General features: G+C 45.5%; 1 protein-coding gene across 7 annotated transcripts in view; it reads right to left on the bottom strand.

Annotated features, from left to right (window-relative positions):
- The window catches only part of tbc1d5 (TBC1 domain family, member 5), a 62,313-nt gene that overhangs the window by 9,546 nt on the left and 34,174 nt on the right, over positions 1-18,593 (bottom strand). For 5 of the 7 annotated variants that reach the window (XM_018750436.2, XM_018750433.2, XM_018750437.2 and 2 more), the window contains 14 exons: positions 18,226-18,334; positions 17,050-17,139; positions 16,597-16,671; positions 16,163-16,230; positions 15,545-15,647; positions 14,511-14,599; positions 14,290-14,340; positions 14,129-14,198; positions 13,517-13,689; positions 8,663-8,805; positions 7,079-7,185; positions 2,367-2,452; positions 875-1,158; positions 390-452 (listed from right to left, as the gene is read on the bottom strand). In XM_018750436.2, the coding sequence (XP_018605952.1) occupies positions 390-452; positions 875-1,158; positions 2,367-2,452; positions 7,079-7,185; positions 8,663-8,805; positions 13,517-13,689; positions 14,129-14,198; positions 14,290-14,340; positions 14,511-14,599; positions 15,545-15,647; positions 16,163-16,230; positions 16,597-16,671; positions 17,050-17,139; positions 18,226-18,334 (1,511 nt within the window). The remainder of the gene's footprint in view (positions 1-389; positions 453-874; positions 1,159-2,366; positions 2,453-7,078; positions 7,186-8,662; positions 8,806-13,516; positions 13,690-14,128; positions 14,199-14,289; positions 14,341-14,510; positions 14,600-15,544; positions 15,648-16,162; positions 16,231-16,596; positions 16,672-17,049; positions 17,140-18,225; positions 18,335-18,593) is intronic. The other 2 variants (XM_018750438.2, XM_018750439.2) reach the window with 2 other exon arrangements.

The following is an 18,593-nucleotide window of genomic DNA, read 5'->3' as shown; positions in this document are numbered from 1 at the left end:
GAGACAAACCAAGGACTACGCGCGTGTTGAGTGCAGCGTCGCTGCTGAACGACATGTTGAAGAATCAGCGCAGGGCGATAAGCAGATGGCTTACAGCCTTTCCATCAATACACACTTCTCTTCAGCAGAGTCCTGACACAGCTGCTGGTGCCGCTGGCCGTGCTGCGGTCCGCCCAGCTGTCTGTCCACTAGTGTGTGCTGCTGTCTCGCTGTCTGTACGTGTGGCAAACGTGCACATCTGTTCCGTTCCCCTCTGATTCCTTGCCGAGGTTTGATGCCAAATTACGAAGTAATGCTGCCCCCTAGCGATGGACTAGAAACACCACACAAACCCAACTATCTGTGACACACAAACAAGAAGCTGATGTAGTTGCCATGGTAGCAGTTACCTTGGACGTCAGCAAGAACCTGGACGGGAACAGTGACCTGGGTACCTCCGCATGAACCTACATCTGACAGATAGAAGAGTAAGGTGGCAGCCCAGGGACCAGGAGAGAGAAGCGCGCACACGCATACACACACGGGCATGCTTTTTACACCCTCAAATCAACCATGCATGAAATCCAGGAGGTAACCCAAAAGCAACTTCCCCTTCTCATACTTTGGGGTCTCAGTACATCCGGAGGTACACCTGCTCTATGCAGATGTGAGACCAGACAGAGGGCGGAAAATCCGTTAGGTGCCCATTCTGTGGCACTCCGCAGCGAGCCATTTACATAGTTGAAATACCACAAGACAGTATAAATCCGCGGCACTGTACAAAGAGCGAGTGTTTGGGTGTCATGGTCTCAAATCAAATTGTGTCGTTTACATTTCTGGTTCTCTCATCTAACCAGTTTCAGGGTTTTAAAGAGGCTCCGCAGCAGCTGCTCACCTTTGCTCAAGTGCACGGGCATGCTCTCGGACTTCAGCAGGCGGTGGTGCTGTGCCTGGGCCTGAGAGTGTGGGGGGATGTGCACGTGGGCCTGGGTGCTGCTGGCCGGGGGCTCTGCCACAGAGTGCGTCGGTGCCACGTGAGGGCCTGAAGCCACATCGCTGTTGATGGGAGAGATGTTGCTGGAGTTGGGCGACATTGCTGGAGCGATGAGCTTCCTCCCAAAGTTCAACAGACTGTTGGACACCTTATTGATGTTGAGAGGGGCTGATTTGGCACTCGCCCTAGAGAGTGAGAGAGAGGCGGGGGGGGGGGGGAAGAGACACATTGTATTGAAACCCCACTCATCAGTATTGAGGCGTGTGGAGTTTGCACGTTGTCGACTCGGGTTCCCTCCGAGTGCTCTAGCTTCCTCCCACAGTCCAAAGACACACATTTCAGGTTAATTGGCGTCTATAAATAGGCTGTAGTGGCCCGTGACTGTGCGAGTGAACGTGTGTGTCTGGTTACTCTGCGATGGACTGGTATCCCGTCAAAGGTGAAGCCCTCCTGGCCAAGCGCCCAGCAGTCTGGGACACGATCCAGACCACATCAACCCTGACAAGGGCAAGCGGTTAATGATTAAGTGTCTTTAGTGACCTCGTGTGGTCGAATTTGAGTGTTGCAAGGAGATGGAAAAACTAGTGACAAAGGTGGAAAAAATGATGTCCGCTATAAAGGAAAAGAACATTTTTAAATCTTCCCTGTGACATACCAACTTAGGCAAGTATCACAATGCGTTATTCCGGAGTGCTCGCTGGGCACCCTAAAAAGGCGAGACGAAATGCGTACGCCGTGTTGGGGATACTGAATACAACGATTAACGTAGAGTGCTGCACTCTCGACTGTGGCATCACGTCTCAGATCTGGATAAATGATCTGCTTGAGCAAACTTGCAAAACACACCGCCTTCAACCATAAATCGGCAGCTACGATTCTTCCTTACTTTGCATACCGTTCAGGATAAACGGCTGCTTACAGCTGTGCCTGTCCACGCGTGCTGCTGAATAAAGGTGCCTAATAAAGCAGTGGTATTGATAACTGGCTGCATTCCAACAACAGTTTCTGTAGAATATGACTAAGCCACAGTGCTGTCATTACCTGGAGTATAGGAATGACACACAAGCACTTGGCTCTGTCCTTTTCCACCCCAGCAAAAAGTTGGATTTTTGGCATCCCCTGAATATAATAAGCGAAACAAACTGGTTGCAGATTATGTTGACTCAGACTTGCCCAAGTTGTCATTTCACCCCTGCAGAACGCAGGCTTTTGGTACAAATGAGTGTGTTGTTTGCATGCAGCTAACGTGATGTCAGTTTCCTTCACAGCACCGAAGCAGTATATCGGTGTTACCGTGATTACTGTGGACGAGCCGTCAGCATCGTCAAACCACCAACCAGCCAACAGCCAAGGTGAGAAGTGAACAGAAACCACCAATGGGAACAGGGCCTACCGGGTTTTGTTCATGAGATCAGCACCGCGGGTCTTGTAGTAGTCCAGATTCTGCTGAAACTGGTAGTTACCAGGTCTGGGGTGGTTCTGGAAGGAAAACAAGATGGGTGAGATGATCACTTCTTCAGAAATACCTGTATGTTCTTGTGTTCTTCCCTCCTTACAGTAGAGGGTCAACACCATCATCTTACAACAACACTGCTGTTGTCCATTTTATTCATATTTGTTCAGTGCTGTGGAAAATCATTGATATCTGAAGCTCAGCTGAGCACAATGTTTAAATATACCAGGAATTGGGGGGGGTGGGGGGCAGCGCATGCACTGTAATCAGGAAGCACCTCAACCTCTCCTCACACGGCAACGCCATTCTGGCAGACTGCCGGCACAGTCCTCGACACCAACGCTTCCACAATGACGACAACACAGCAGCAGAGACAGCAAGTGTCCCTCCGCCTCGAGTCTGTCCCGTTGAACGTCAGCACTTGTCGCACCCTGGCCCACGTGCAGAACCGTGAAGAGTGCGCACGCCTTTGTTGACGCAGCCTTGGCGTCACACACTTTCCATCTCGGAGCAAAGCGCCCCTCACTGCAGCTTAAGCTTCTGCTCAGTGCTGGTGGCGCCCTGGGACAAGCGCTCTGGACACCTGGTGCCGAGACTGCGGGGAGCGCCGTAAAAACCTGCGAATAAACACATTAAAATGGACCGTGCCGGCGAGGTGGCTTCGGCTCCTAATTAAGAACAGATGTGCCCGTTTAATATTCCTAATGCTGCAAGAGAGAAAGACCGTCTCGCTTCATTAATTCGAGAGAGTTGATCACCAAGTGAGGAGCAGCAATTGGGACGGGCGAGCTTGCAGGCCAGTGTTCCAAATGATTTACCTTGCCTGCGGTGAACGCTAAACACACTCCATCTGGGCTTCACAACAAACCTTAAAGGGAAATCACACCGATCTATGAGTGCCAGAAGTACCCTGCAATAAGATCAGCTTCAGAACAAGAGCAGCTCTCTACCCGCTCCAACAGCGGGATACAAGGGCCAGGTCAGCCGCCATCATGGCATCGCTTGTCCAGAGAGAAGACTACTGCTGTCTGAGAGTAACAATCGATTGGCATTTGCTTCTTTCAACTCATCGAGCCACAAACCTGATCCTGCAGATGCCTGCTGTCACATTCATCCAGATCTCACAACGTGCTCTACACAGTTTCCGGTCCAGGCCATGGTGTTGCCCTGCCCGGCAGGTCTTCTGGCCGTCACCATCACAGCACCTCTCCGGCTGATCCAGAATGCTGAAGGGCAAATTTGCGTTTGACCTGCCAAGGCGTTCCCATGTATCTCTCCTCCTCATCTCCATCCTCTAACTTCCTGTAGCTCGCCGCATCCAGTTCAAAATTCCGGTTACACCCTAGAAGATGGTCAAATGCTCGGCACCCAAAACTCGATCAATCGCAAAACCCCAGCAAGCGCTGTGCTTCAACACTCATATGTCTATAGCTAAAACCCTTTGTTGATGAATGCTCTTTTAATCCCCGAGTTGTGAGCTGTTTTGGAGAAAAAAAAAGAGTCCACTAAGCGCTTAAATGTAAAAGATGGATGAGGAACTATAAATTACTACGAACCTGCATTTCACTCTCCCCGTCTCTCTCTGCCTTTCCTTGGTCCCATCTCTCCGTCTTCCTTTCTCCCCTTTCGCTGCTGTTCCTGCCCATCTCGCTCTCAGAGCTCCAGACACAAATGTGTCTGGACACCTCGGCCTGTTTCGGGGAGCGCCTGTCATATCCAATCTGCTCCCTGGCACTGTTGTGGTGGGGGGGGTCTCGCACTGTGCTCATTCCAGGTGATTAGAGAGGTAAGCGTTCTCCATCAGACAGCTCGCCCACACCGTGAACTCTGTTCCAGCACTTACCAAGAGAAGCAGACATCCATTAATCTTGTGGCTGTTTCTGTGTGGGAACCATTTAAGGCACATTCTTTATTCTCTGACACATGCTATTCATTGTTTAGGTGGGAGAAGGTACTCCTTTTCCGCAGTGAGGTGCCAGCTAAAGAAAACGCTCTACTGGCGGCAGGGTGCCACAGTAGGTAGCTCTGGGCTGCAGGTCTGAAAGCTGCTCAGTCAGTGTGGATTTTGCATGTTCTCTCCATGTTCATATGGGTTTCCTTGAGGTGCTCTTGGGCACCCCCCAGCCCAAAAATACGTTTCAGACGAGCAGGTGACACTGAATCGCCCGTAAGTGTATGTATGTGTGTCACATGCCTGATGTACAAACAGGTGAGTGACAGAAGGTAGAATAGCATTTCTAACAATACAAGTCTCTCAAAACGAAAGCATCAGCTAAAAATTAGATAACTGTAATAATGCCAGAATGGTTGTAGGCTTTGTACTCCACAGTGCAGCAGAAGAGGAAAAAAAAATTCTGCAAACGAAAGTAGAGGCGAAGGCATGGGGCAGCGGGAGAGAATCCAGGGTGCGCCTGGGGAGGCTGGCGAACCAAACACAAGGGGACGGGGGACAGCAGAGGTGTAGCTGCAGGGTGGCCCCGGGGCCTTTGCACGGTCTGCCCCCCCCCCCCCAACAGCAGCCTCATGTACATATGTGCGCTGTGGAGAACCAGCAGGCCTCGTGGGACCTTCACAAGTCAAGTCAACGGCGAAGAAGCAAGAGAAGCTTCTGCCTGCGCATGCGTGAGAAGGGGGGTCTGCTGCAAAGATGCACGAGAGCACGGAGAAGTCGCCGAGCACGGACGCCACCTGCCATACCGCACTTAATGAGAAACACAATTAGCAATTAAGAGCGCGATCTGTCAGTGTTAATATATGCCTCCCAATACACACAAAAGAACAGAGGGCAAGGTGACGCACATAATCCTTTATGAGCTCTTGTTAATATGGATGTGCAATAGCTGCACGACTCAAAACCTTCTGCTGTAATTAAAGTTCAGCAGCGCAATCCATTCACATTATACATGTATGAAGCTAAGTATGACAGTGACGGCTCAAGTTGACACACAAACATACTAAAGACCGACTCTCCTCCTCAAATAATTCACGCCTCCAGGAGGTGGATTACTCAATAAAAATGCACTAGAGAGGATTCACTTGCTACAAGTGAAGCCGTTAGAGTTGCATTAGAGAGCAAAGCAGAAAGAGCCCCAATCCGAGAACATTTCTACCGTGAAACACATCCCTTTCATTAAAATCATTACATACACCAGCTTCATGAACTACGAAGAGTCCAACACACTATCCACTTTCCAACAGACCATTACCTGTTATTGGATAAATTGGTCACCATCAAAAGAAGTCGAGACTACATATTTTTTCTAGTTGTTTAACATTAATTAATACTGGCGGCGACTTTGTGACAAAGGTGACTTTGTTTGTACTATGACTTACATACACGTGCAGAGTTGTGGTGAAGGCCTGACCACAACCATGAGCCACCAATGGAACATGATGAGGTAAGACGGTTTATATAAAACTCTGTTCGTCTTGCAGGTGAGCAGCGAGTAGCAGGGGGAATGGAGCAGAAGACAACAGCAATGAGCCAAACTACCATCTCCTCTCTACTTTTAGTCTGGACATGTTGCGAGTCACTGGTTCCAGCCTGGATCAGGTAAGCAAAATGTTGTAGCCGATTCTCTGTGCCAGTGCCCGGCGTTCCGGCGTAAGTAGGTGGAGCACGTCACCGTTGCTAGCTATAAAACATGAATATTCATGAGGTGGAGCTGGGTCGGGCCAACAAAGACACCCGAACAGTAAGACCCCACGCTGCCCAGTCTTTCCTACTACGGCCACACTTCGCGGTATTACCCACTGTTTGTACCAACCGCTATCCATCCCTCTACTCATGAATATTCACTGACAGGCGTGGGCTCTCTCTGTGTGTGTGTGTGAAATGATTGGCAGTCCCGAAGAACCAGCAAATTTGGAGATTAGAATCGGCACCGAACAACTAAAAATCCTCCCGCAAATGAATATTCACAAGCACCTGCCCTCAGTGAAGTACATTTAAAAGAGGATGCCTTTGAACACAGGATGCAGCTGAGTCCCTCTAGGAAGTCTCCCTTTCTGGTAAGTTAACATTCCCATGAGGGCAGTCCCAACCAGCAGACGCCACAAAGCTTTTTTGCCACTGTGCACAATTTCACATATACATGTTTCATTTGCCCTTGTATCACTAGTAGGAAAAGTCAGAAGTACATCTGGAAATGCAGGGTTTTGAAAAAACAACTCTGCATGCTGCTACATAAAATTTACTTTTTTTTTTTTTTTTTTTTAAACAGTTTGCCATAAGTAATTTTAATAATGAGCCCATCTAAAGTGAAAACACACAGAGACATGCACTCACACTCTAAAAAAAGAATGCCTGTGCTTAGATTTGTTTGTGAACAACAGTTTGGATTTCGGGCTGGGGTAGAAGGGACAAGGGGACTTTGTGGGATACAGACCATCTTGTTGTGCTGCATTTAGGCATATTACTAAACCTCCTCTTGCTCTGCAGCTCCAAGCATCCTGCACACCGTACGCGAGTGGAGCGCAGTGACAATTACTTCAGCTGCTTCCGATTTACACGGAACTGAAACAACATTGCAATGACACCGACGAGGGGCAATAACTGCATCTCAATTCTGTTAGAGAAGTCGGGTTTTTACACACGCGTGGGCCTCAGCACACGAGAGGAGTGCAGAGAAGCAGGTGCCTCGAGGAATTACCTTGGGGTCCCTCAGAAAGAGCGCTTTGTTGAGCAGGGCGTGGATGTCACCGATTGGGGGGTAGTGCATGAGGAGTCCCAGGCAGGTCTGGAAGTTACTGGCGATCACTGAAAAACAGGGCAGACAAAGCATTGCTGACACAGTTCTTGAGGAAAAGAGACACACCACTGAAAAGCGGTGAATGTGTCAGACCGAGATCCACTTCCAAGGAACGCAGAGCCAACAGCGAAAGGCGTACGTGAGAAAATACGGTACACGTAAAAGTGAGCAGGGCTTTCACTGCGGCCTTTTTCAAAACAAATTAATTTGCAAACTGCAGAAAGAGGGAAGCCTTGCAAGGATGATCAATGTTACGGTGCAGAGTACTGACGGAATAAAACTATTTCCTTGCCAAGCTGCAGCCTGTGGGTGCTACTCTCTTCTGGGACTTGAACCAGCAGCCTTCAGGTACAACTCGGCGCTCTTAACCACTATGCCACCGACTGCGCTAGGCAGGGAACACGGCAACGAGCAGTAAATTCCCGAAGGACGAGCAGCGTCTGCAGCGTGTGTCAAAGAGCCGAGCGGCAAATCTCGTCAGTCCGCCTGCACAGCTGTGTGTGTCGCTTCCCTGTACAGAGCCCCAACAAACTACACCCAACTGTCACAACAAACACAACATTTCATTCACGAATAAGAACCACTGAGGCAATGAGCACTTAAACACTGTTTCCAGCACAAAAAGATAAGAAAAAAAAAGACAATATGCATGGCTTTTCCTCTGCAGGCAGCGCAATCCATCACAGAGAACACATCATTGGGCCATCTTCCACAGGCAAGCAAATCAATCAGCAGGACCAATCTGTGCGATCCATCAAACACCAAAAAAAAGAGGAAAAACAGAACAGACAGAAGTGTTTCCTCTGCTTACAGTAGGAGCGGTTAGTAACACCAATCAAGCGTCTGTATCTGGGCCCTGCGTCTCAGCCTTTCGACAGAGACACGGCAGAGTAATTACAGTAGAGTCAGTGCGAGGAAACGTTTCATCATCTCCACCATTTCCGTCAGCTCATAGCTACTGGCATCATCTTTCATTTGCAAAGAGCTTGGTTATCCTCCGCATCCTCGCCGTCTCTTCGTACTCCTCGACGCTCACTTACCTGCCTGCTACGCAGAGCCATTGTTCCAGGAGAAAACATAATGAAAAGAACAAGTAAATTTCAAACTAAGCCCATGCGATCAATTCCCAAGCATCCAAATTTCTTCACCATGAAAACTACTTTTCAACTAACCTATTTAAAATAGTACAATGCACAATGAACCTAGCAGTGAAGTGTGTATACTGTGTGTCCCCAGTAGGTGGTACACTTCCCATACTTTATCCAGAGAGAAATTCCACGAGGACAGAGATGTTTAATTGTTCAAAGAAATGCTCCATTCAGCTGTAGATCCCAGCGTTGCAAATATGTGGGAAAACGACAACGCGCTCCTGAGGATTCGCATTTGGTGGTACAGGCGGTACAGCCGAATCCACCCTGGCGGAAGGAGGGATTAACCGTGTGGGAGGTGGCGGTCCGGCAGTCTTACGGCAGGGCTGACACTCACAGGCATCGCGGATGTATAGCAGCATGGCCACAAAAACGTAGTCCACTAGGTCCAGGGTGATGCTGTCAGCAAACAGGGCATCCCACACCACCAGGAGGTCCTGCAGGGGAAACTCCCTCCCGAAAAGCAGGCGTACCCACCGGCTGCAGCCAGAGCAGATGGGACAACAGAGAAGGGGGGGGAAGAGAGAAAAAAAAAAGGCAATAAATGCTAAATCCCTCTTTATCTCAGCTAGTGGGTGGATATGACTGGGCTCTAAATACATTTAGTTAAATAAGCATCTGCTGCAGGGCATATTCACCCTTTATGTAATCTAAGGCATGATTCAGTTTCCATTTTTATGAACTCTTTTTAAAATTTGTTAGAAAAATAATTGCGTAATTAATGCCACGTATCCTGAAAAAAGGTTGTTTAAATAAAAGACGTTTTGTAAAATTACGGAGTCAACCGACGGAGCGATGGCGACTGAATGGGTGATTACGGAGTCTGGGAGCTCAGATAAGCGTCCCCTCGGACAACACGCCACTGTCCACTGCGGAGGACACGGCGAGCCAAGTCAGCCTGCCTAAAAGGCAGTGATGGTGCAGCCTTTAAAACTCATTTCTCTTAGACCAACCACAAACTGTACCTGCAGGAAGGAACATGGACCAAAACGAATAAAACAAAGGCATACTTACAAATGTGTCAAGAAAATTAAAAACAATCTAACAGGCAGTTGAGAGGATTTTGTATGACAGGCTACCCAAAGCACAAAGGAAATAAAAATGCTGACTGTCATATTCCTCCTGTAGCGCAAACATTTCCTCAACAAGTTCTTGTGTTCCGAAGATGGAGTTGAAGGTTTTCCAGCCTCACCAGTCAGCGCAAATAAACACTGATCATCAACGAGAAATCCTGGAGTTCAGATTTCCCTCCTCTTCGTCCCTCGGAGAACCGGATGCTTTTGTTACTGGGTAACAGTGCAGCATCCCATCATGCACACAGTTCAGGACTTTGACAGGGAAAGTCGTCCAATACAAATGACAATTGCATTCATGTACATTTATTTATTTGACGCTTTTCTCCATAGCGGCTTACAGTGTAAATCCACCTACAATTATTTATCCATTTATACAGCTGGATAATTTTTACTGGAGCAACTTGGGGTAAGTACTTTGGTCAAGGGTACTACAGCTGGAGGTAAGATTCAAACCTGTGACTTTTGGGTCCAAAGGCAGCCCCTCTAACCACTACACCAGCAGCTGTCCCCATTCATATTCATTATTCATTATCAATGAATGCTCCTTCGGTGCAGTCTTGCAGTGATCCAGAGCCAATCCAAGAAATGTAGGGTATGAGGCAAGATACAACAAGGATGAGGCACTAGTCCATCATAGGAGAATCGTTCAAACAGATTCACTTGTTCATAAACGCACAACGCCCAACTTGTCGTCACAAATTCACCTGAAATGTCCGTATTTGGGCTGTGTAAAGAAACCCATGTAAATGCAGTGACAACATGCAAATTGCACACAGACTAAAAAGAATATGAATCCATGTCTGAACTCGCAGCCCAGGAGCTGCACCGCCATACTGCCCTACTGGTTACTTAGTGTTTTATTTATTCAATATTTCTTCCATACTCTTTACCATTCCATACCATTTCAGTTACCCTACTCCTCCCAAAGCTGAACAATGTAGTTCTGTAGCAACTTTAGGCAGAACCTTCTAGAAACTACATTTCTTATATGTGGTGATTCGCACAGATACAGATTCTGTATGTTGGCATTAGCTTGTCTCAAAGGATTTCGATCATTAAAAGCTATGCACTTGTTCAGAAACGGCAATTCAAGATCGAACGTTGTGTTGCCGCTTGATTTGCCTTAAGGCTGCACATTTCATCGGCTGTTTTCTTCTCTTTCTCATCGTTCTTGAAGAAGTCTGACCTCACCGGAGTGTATAACACAACATTTGGCCAGTCGTCAGAACTAAAGGGAACATTGGACAGACAGCTGCAAAATACATACACGGGTATGGGGATTAATAGTAAGACAGGCATCCAGGACAGTAGCAGAGGTACATCCTCAAGATACCCTCTGGTCATCGACATTGTACCGCAGCTCCACCGCACTATGCCTAAGCAAACAGCGACATCACTGTCAGATCATCTCTGGAAAAACTTCCCATCATTGAAAAAAAAGATGATGCCCAAAAGCCATTGTGACATGACTTATGCCAAAGGAAGACAGCAAGAACTTCCCCCACCTGGTTCCAAATCACGTGGGATCCTGTGCACAAAGCGCACCTCTATAACCAAATACCCCGGTCTGTCCTTAGAGCGGATTCAGGAAGACACCATTAACACAAACAAAACGTCATCACTTCAGGGTCAGCAGTGCAAAATGTCTCTACTGCCGGACACACTTGCAGGGTTGCACATGAAGAAACGGGATTTCTGGGTGAATCCTGGAAAGTGTGACAGGTACCCCAGCCCAACCAAAGAGCACTGCAGCCAAGGGGTTCCTCATTAATCATCCACAGCACTTTCCACGCAGCCTAAAGCCGAAGATATGGCGAGTGGTGAAAAGACAAAGGAGAGGTAGAGATGGTCACTCCTCTGGGCTTACAGTGAGAGGCGAGCTGGAGCCTTTACCGCTTCCTCATTATTCCAATTATCATGGCACACAGCGAGCACTTGATTAATAACACACTAGATATTATTATGGCAATTAGCCATATGGTGGTGGAACGTGACTTTTTGCTATTAGCATCACCTGACTGAACGCCGCATGGACATGATGGGCTCTGCCTGAGACTAGCTTGTGCCTGCACGCCCCCTGGGGAGACTTTTTGGGGGATGGGCGAATCTCTCAAGTGGGATGTTTCCCATGGAAAGGGCACACCTGGGACAACAGGTTGCATCCTGGTAGCTCCTGATACAATGAGCTCCCTCTGAGAACCCTGTCACAATCCTGCCAGCGAGAGGGCAGGTGATGGGTGAGATGAGGTGAGATGTATTGAGAGAAGAACAGAACTGCTCTGAAGGGAACTGGAAAGATGGATAAAAAGGACAGTTATAAGTAAAAAAAACAAAATAGTTATATTCATTATCATCATCTAGTGTTTATTCATTAGACAGTTTCCTCCAAACCAACTCATAAAGTCAGGTTTGTATATTAAACTGCTTACAATGATTTACCCATTTATATAGCTGGGTAATTCTTACTGTAACAATTCAGGGTAAGTACCTTGGGCATGAGTTCTACAGCATAAGCAGGATTTCAACCAACAAAGTTCAGAGTGGACGACAACAGCCCTAAATGTGACACCATTTGCTGGCTCAAAATCTTAAACAGTAAAATTATTTACTTCTTTAGACTAACCATCTTCCATGGAGGAGTTCAGTAGGGTATGAGAACAGAGCACATAGAAAGCTTGGGGTTCAAAGCTATTAGCCTCCGCTGAAACAACTGGATCTTGAGCAGATCGTTACAAAAACAACAGTACTATGCGGATATACATACTTTAATTTCTGCTTCTACGGAAGCTTTCATGACACGAACTGGCTCGTAAGCGATATCGTCTGTGGAACTGGGATAAAGAAGTCAACGTTCAAGCAATCACCACTTTTTACCTATATTTACCAGAGTATTTTGTTTCCTATGAATTGAATGTTTTAAAAAATGTGATGACCTTTAACGATTGGCATTAGAAGAGGGAAACACTTTGGTCATGAATTTGTTTAGTATTACAAAGGACTGCACAATGAAGCCATAATGCCCTAACCTGCTTTTCAAATATGTAACTCAAATAGAGAGCCTATTTTTAAAGACGACATTCATGTGAATGAACCTGTGGACAAGAAAGGAAGTGTATGAAGTGCACACTTGGAAAAAGGTGGCAAAATAAAGTGAAAATGCAGAATTAACACATGCTGCCGTATGTCACCCGTGTTCATATGAACTGTGAACCAATGAACAGAACAGACACTTTGAGAACACTTCCGTTGTTCAGAAGATATTGGAGGAACCACGAGGAATCAGAAATAATTTAAATCAGCTAAAACCAAAGTGTTTGCTTTCAACACAGTTCTGAAAACACAAAGACTTTCCATGCAAATAACTCACTTGCAAGGACTGATTTAAATATCTCTTTAACATGCTGAGAAGTTAATATGGGCTTAACGGTGGAAGAAAGAGTGTAGAATGCAAGCTTTTCACGCAGACATAAACCGAGCGAGATGGATTCTGTAATTGAATAAAAGAAGAGAAACTCGACAGCATCTGCGTGAACCACATCAATCAGTGGAACGATGGTTCTTCCTATAATAAAACAGCTGCATCGGGGCAAACACCCATGTTGGAAAAGAACGTCAGAACACTTGTGAATAACTGACAAATGAACCACTGTGATCTGTGGATTCCCTTATCTCAATCCACTCCCTCGTAGAACACCAACGTAATGGAGAAAATTGCTGTGACATTTGTTCTCCACCTGTGTGGGCCCTGAGGCGGCCATCGTTGGACTTCAGCCACTCGCAATGGGAAAGTACTAGTGTACTAGTTCAGCAACATCTCCTATAGGACTGACCAGGTATTCGTCATCTGGGGGAAAAGTGTGGAAACGATATAGTTTACCCTGCATTTGTGTACTGATCTTTAAGTCTTTGCCTTGTTCCCTTTTCCTGAAACTTTCCAATCCATTTGGCTTCCAAGCCAGGTATAGCCTCTAACTGAGCCACACATATCACTGTTCATCTAAAGGACCAACTGTCACAGCAGCTTTGTTAAGGTTCCATTCATACCCTACAGCTACTTCATAAAATAAGTGTTTGCAAAGGATCCCTGATGGTCCTCCACTTGCAGATGCACTCACATTCCGTAGATCTGAGGGGCTATCTCTAGGCGGTTGAGATGCATGTATAGCTCAATGTCATGCTTCTTCAGCAGCTGGTCCTGGATGCGGTTCACTTTGGTCACTATGGCGACAGAGGGGCCAGCATCTTGTGGCCTAGCAAAGGGAATGCTTGTCATCATCTCCTCTTTACCCTGTGAGGGAGAAGATGATTAATAAACCAATGGAGTAACATTAACAGACATTAAATGTTATGAGACTGATTTAGGTTTTTTTTTGCAGAAACAATTTCAAAAGGTAAGATTTCCCAGATGATATTTTATTTTGACTGTTTTCAGCAATGAAAAGCCTGAAGATGTTTTTGTGGGGCTGACAACACAGCTCAAGAAATTTTTAAATTACAAACAGGGAAAGGCTGTTAAGGTTTAGGAAAAAAATGCTCTCCAGAATGTTTATTTGGAATCCACAAGCAAATCTGCTCGACAAAGATAACGTTTTACTACACAGATTGTAGAACGTTTTCCATCTGAACTGAGATGTATTAATAGTAATTAAGAAAACCTCTCTCTCAAATATCTACACTCTTGCTACAAACGGCCAGAAAGACCAGAAGGCAGGACTGAGGAACCTCACCTTGCGAACTTCTCGCTCAAAACTGGAAAACCACGGTTCTGCAGTCTCCATGAGCTGGGAGAACATGGCACTGCGGAGGTTGGAGAAAGACCTTTATACTCTGCACAAGTGCTAGGAAGTGCACAGCTTCTAAAGGGATTCAGACATTCTCCAACACTTACTATGCGTCGTGCTCGTGGAACTCTGGGTTTAATAGGGACTTCATCTCTTCACTGTAAAAAAAAAAAAAAAAAAAAGAAAAGCACAGAAGTCAAGGATGCCTCCAAACAATGTGCCTAGATGAGATGAAATGCAACATATTTAATAAGATCATGTGATCTGTACAGTACCTGACCTGACCCGAGAAGCATAAAAAGAAAAAAAAAAAAGGCAGAGCACTGACCTCGGACAGGCGGTTTCGCTGGCATGCTGGAAGGCCTGGTGATCACAATGTAGAATGAACACTATGGGCGCCAGAAGTTCATGCATACCCTGGAATACAAGATGACAGCATAACTCACACTGTGCGTGTACGCGCGCACTCAGGAAACTCAGCTTGTGAAATTGAAATCGTGATTTCTTGATGTGACAATTATTGACATATTGCTTGATCACGTGTAATGGGAGCATTCTAAGGCAGAAAGCTGGTATATATTTACTTATAGTGTCCTTGTGAGTGTCTTGAATTTACTCCGGTGATATAGTTTCAGCATCTAAAATATGTGTGTCCTCAAGCAGAGCGTCAACTTCTAATTTTTCTTCTGTTTTTCTCCCCCGCTCTAATCTTGATCTTCAAAAAGTTTGCTGTTTTTATGTAAATTAATAATACTACTTTAAAATGTCAACTTGTCAACACCTTATTTTCTCATTTTTTCTCCAGAGGTAAAGGATAGCCAATGCACATGTGCTCCACAAAGCCCTGTGGATCTTCTAAGCTTTGCCTTGAAGTTACAACAACAACATTGCAGATGATAATTTAGAGGCCAGAGAACAAAGAAATCCATCAACTCAAAGACATAACATGAAAAATAACTGGATCTGATAATAAAAAAAAAAAAAAAAAAAAAAACCATGGATATGACTGGAGCAGCCATTAAACCTGCAATGAAATAGTTTGTCCTTAATGACATTTTCTATCTTTAAAACGTTAATAGCCCCCTAAGTACTCTCTGTAAAGATATGCCTACACTAGGCTCATTGTCCGTCATGTTCAGCAGCAGAAACTTTTAATACAAGCAACATATGTTTTTTGAGCAGGGATTGGAGAAAACAAGCAATCGGTCAAACTCAGGTCAATAGCATATCTGGGACAGTTCCATTACAGGCCTATTGGGTCTATGGTCCAACTGTATTAAGACAATGGAACTTGAGTTCCTTTGATAATGAACAGCGAGTGCTCTTTCGCAGTCCTGTACAGCGGCAGGGCATATCTCTAACCTGCTTATAGAGCAGCTGCTCGTTTTCTCGAGCGTAGCAGAACAGGATGTCCGTCAGCTTCGTTCTCACGTCTTCCTGTTGAAAGTACTGCATCTCCGGAAACCTTTGGAGGGGACATGTCCGTCACAGTCTGCTGGTTCAGTGGTTGTAATAAAGATGCTCAGTGAAGGGGTACATTCACCACTGCCACATGTGCTCCTTTCTATGTCATGACAAAGGGTGTAGATGGACCAGTAGCTAAAATAACAGCTAAGGACTTGACATTCTACTCAAAAGTTTCTGACATGTCCCTGGAAGTTCCTTCTGCCAAACTGGTCAGCAAGGAAGTTAAGCTGAAAAGCTCAGGTGAAAAGGTACAATATTCTGCTAGATGTATAGGCAAAACTGTAACCTGCACTTTGGAGAAAATAATTTGGTTCCACGGATCACAAGATTATCAAAGGGTATCCGGCTCAGGTGCCATGGACTTTCAACAACAGACAGGACACAAGATTTAAAACAAAAACTACCCACGTTACAGGATTTCACATCTCCGCACTGCTAGCATGTTGGTTTGGCTCGCCTCGTCCTGCAATTCTGTTACATGGATCCAGACAACACTGAGCATTTTGCACTTACGTCCTCAGCACATCTTGCTTGATCATCCCTCTAAGCTCTTTATCTTGGAAGAATTTGTTCCACAGGCTCTGGAGAGATGTTCATCAGTCAGTTAGACACGACACTGCCACAGCAGAGGACAGATCAACAGAGCCCATAGCTGCAAGCCCACAGGCAGCCCCCCCATTTCTAACCCCCCCCTCATTTTGAGTGCAGTGTATGATTTGGCTGTTAGCAAAAGCACACACATTCATGGCTGCCATGGTTTAATGCCAATTTCATTAAACCGGTCTGGATCTGCTGGTTACAACAGATAGGTGACGCAGCTCATGCAAACTGTTTCCTAAACGGAAAGACTGAAAAAGGAGGGAAGGTGACACAGCAAGAGAACATAACAGGTTGCAGGATCAACAAACAAAATGGAGGAGACCTCAAAAAGACAAAGATACACTTACACCTTCATCCTGTGACAAAGGGTTGTTCACCACAAGGTCCTGCTGTCCAGCAGCTTTACGTGGATTCGTTATGTGCTGTTGGCAATCAAAAACAAGTTTCTCTCCTCAGCGTGTGTCTTAGGGAACCCTCTCCAAAGCCATTGTTCATTTCGGTGAGAGAGAGTGGACAGAAACGGTTGAGGGACAGCTTCCAAAAACAAACTGACATTTCAGCTAATACAGTCAAGATGTCCACCCCATTTGTTAAAAAGTGTGTAAGGGTCAATCATTTTAGGGTTACAGTAAAACATCAAATGACAATTTTGAGAATGTAACCGCAAGACAAGCTCTTCTGAGCACTGACGTGATGAACTCTAGGCCCTGTCACAACTCCCAGAGAGACCACAAGATGCTTCCTCCTGTCCTGTTCCACTATCTCCACCCATGACACAGGCTCAAAAGGTTCATACGCACCGTTTCTTTAATCTTCTCATACTGAGCCCGGAGCTCCTTGGTCTTGTTGATCCATTGACTTTTATCCTCAGGAAGGGCATCCAGATAAAGCTGCAAGACGGAGAAATGGCACTTAATGGACCTTTACACACAAGGGGTTTCAAAAAGCTGAAAGTCATCTTGAAGGAAGACTTCCTAGGCATACACTCTATGTCCTTCTGCGGAAAATAAAGTAATAAAAATAACACCAATCACAACAATGACTCATTGAAAAAAATTTACAAAAGTAAGAAGAGTCAGTGTTCCTGTTTATGGCACATAAGAATAAGCAACGATGAAGTTCTAGTACTAAAACCCAAATGGTACGAGTGGGAAAAATGAATGCAAAGTCTAGTGAATGTGGCTCTTATTCTCTTAGTCCAATGCAAGAAAGCCTTCCCTTGAAGGCTTTGACGAAGGTTTTGACGAAGGCTGGATCAACCTCTCTACTCTGTTCATTTAAAAATCAAACGGGCACTTTTGTTCACACACAAGCGCTTTGATTCCCCCCCCCCTTTGCAGTTGTCTCGTTTCATCCTTCGCCAAGAAATATGTGACATTTACAGCATTTAAAGCCTTTCTTTGGATTGCATTAACTGACATGACTCGTGATTTAAAAATTATATATATTTTTTGAAATCACAACCTCCATTTACAAGAAAAAAAAAAAAAAAAAATCAGATGGGCCAAAAGCAGTGAGCGATCATTCCATAATTAAGCCATTAATGAAGTTTCCATATGAATTTGGATAAATTTGCTCCCCAATTCAAACCGAATTTTGCTGTCGTCAGAATACCACCACCTACTCAACTCTTCACTACTGCGAAGCATGATTTAACAGGCTGGTTTCTATTGGAAATAAAATCTACAGCTGTTAAAATTATTTACAGAATTTGTTCCAAGTTTTCAGCGAATCAGTCCTGCACTACTTCCATTTTTTCATAGCGTCACCAAGGAGACCTGTCAAGAAAATGGTCAGCGCAAGAGATGTATTAATGAAGACGATGCACACACGGCACGAATTCTGCAGAATATGAACAAACTGCCTTGGACAGACTGGATTAGAGGAATTGAGTTGTGATCGTTCGCAGAGGACTTGGTGTCAGACAACTTGAATAAGGTGAAAACAGGCGGTCCTCGTGATCCAATGTCACTTACCTTCCAACACACACTTCTGAACCTGCTGCTCCGCAACCTCCCGTTAATCCCGGCTTGCCTGATGCGTGCCAGATAGTTACTGTTTAAAAACAAGTCGTCCCATTCTTTTCTGCAGAGAGAGCAGGGGAAGAATGACAAAGCGATCTGGCAGACAGTGGGGAAGCGGTCACTGATGTGCTTTCCCCATTTCTCTGTGCTCACTGTAGGGAAAGCACAGCAGGAATACGATCGTGCAACATCTTATTTTCTTTTACGTATTTCATGCATGAAAATCTGCATTCGCTCCCTCAGGGAGGATGTACATTTTAGCAAAAAAATATAATGCAAATTAGTGAGCCCGACAAGAGCATTTGCAGAAAGATTAACTT

Source organism: Scleropages formosus, chromosome 23 (genome assembly GCF_900964775.1).
Source record: "Scleropages formosus chromosome 23, fSclFor1.1, whole genome shotgun sequence".
Lineage (NCBI taxonomy): Eukaryota > Metazoa > Chordata > Actinopteri > Osteoglossiformes > Osteoglossidae > Scleropages > Scleropages formosus.
The sequence above is the reverse complement of the archived record's forward strand: the minus strand, read 5'-3'. Positions and strand labels throughout refer to the sequence as shown.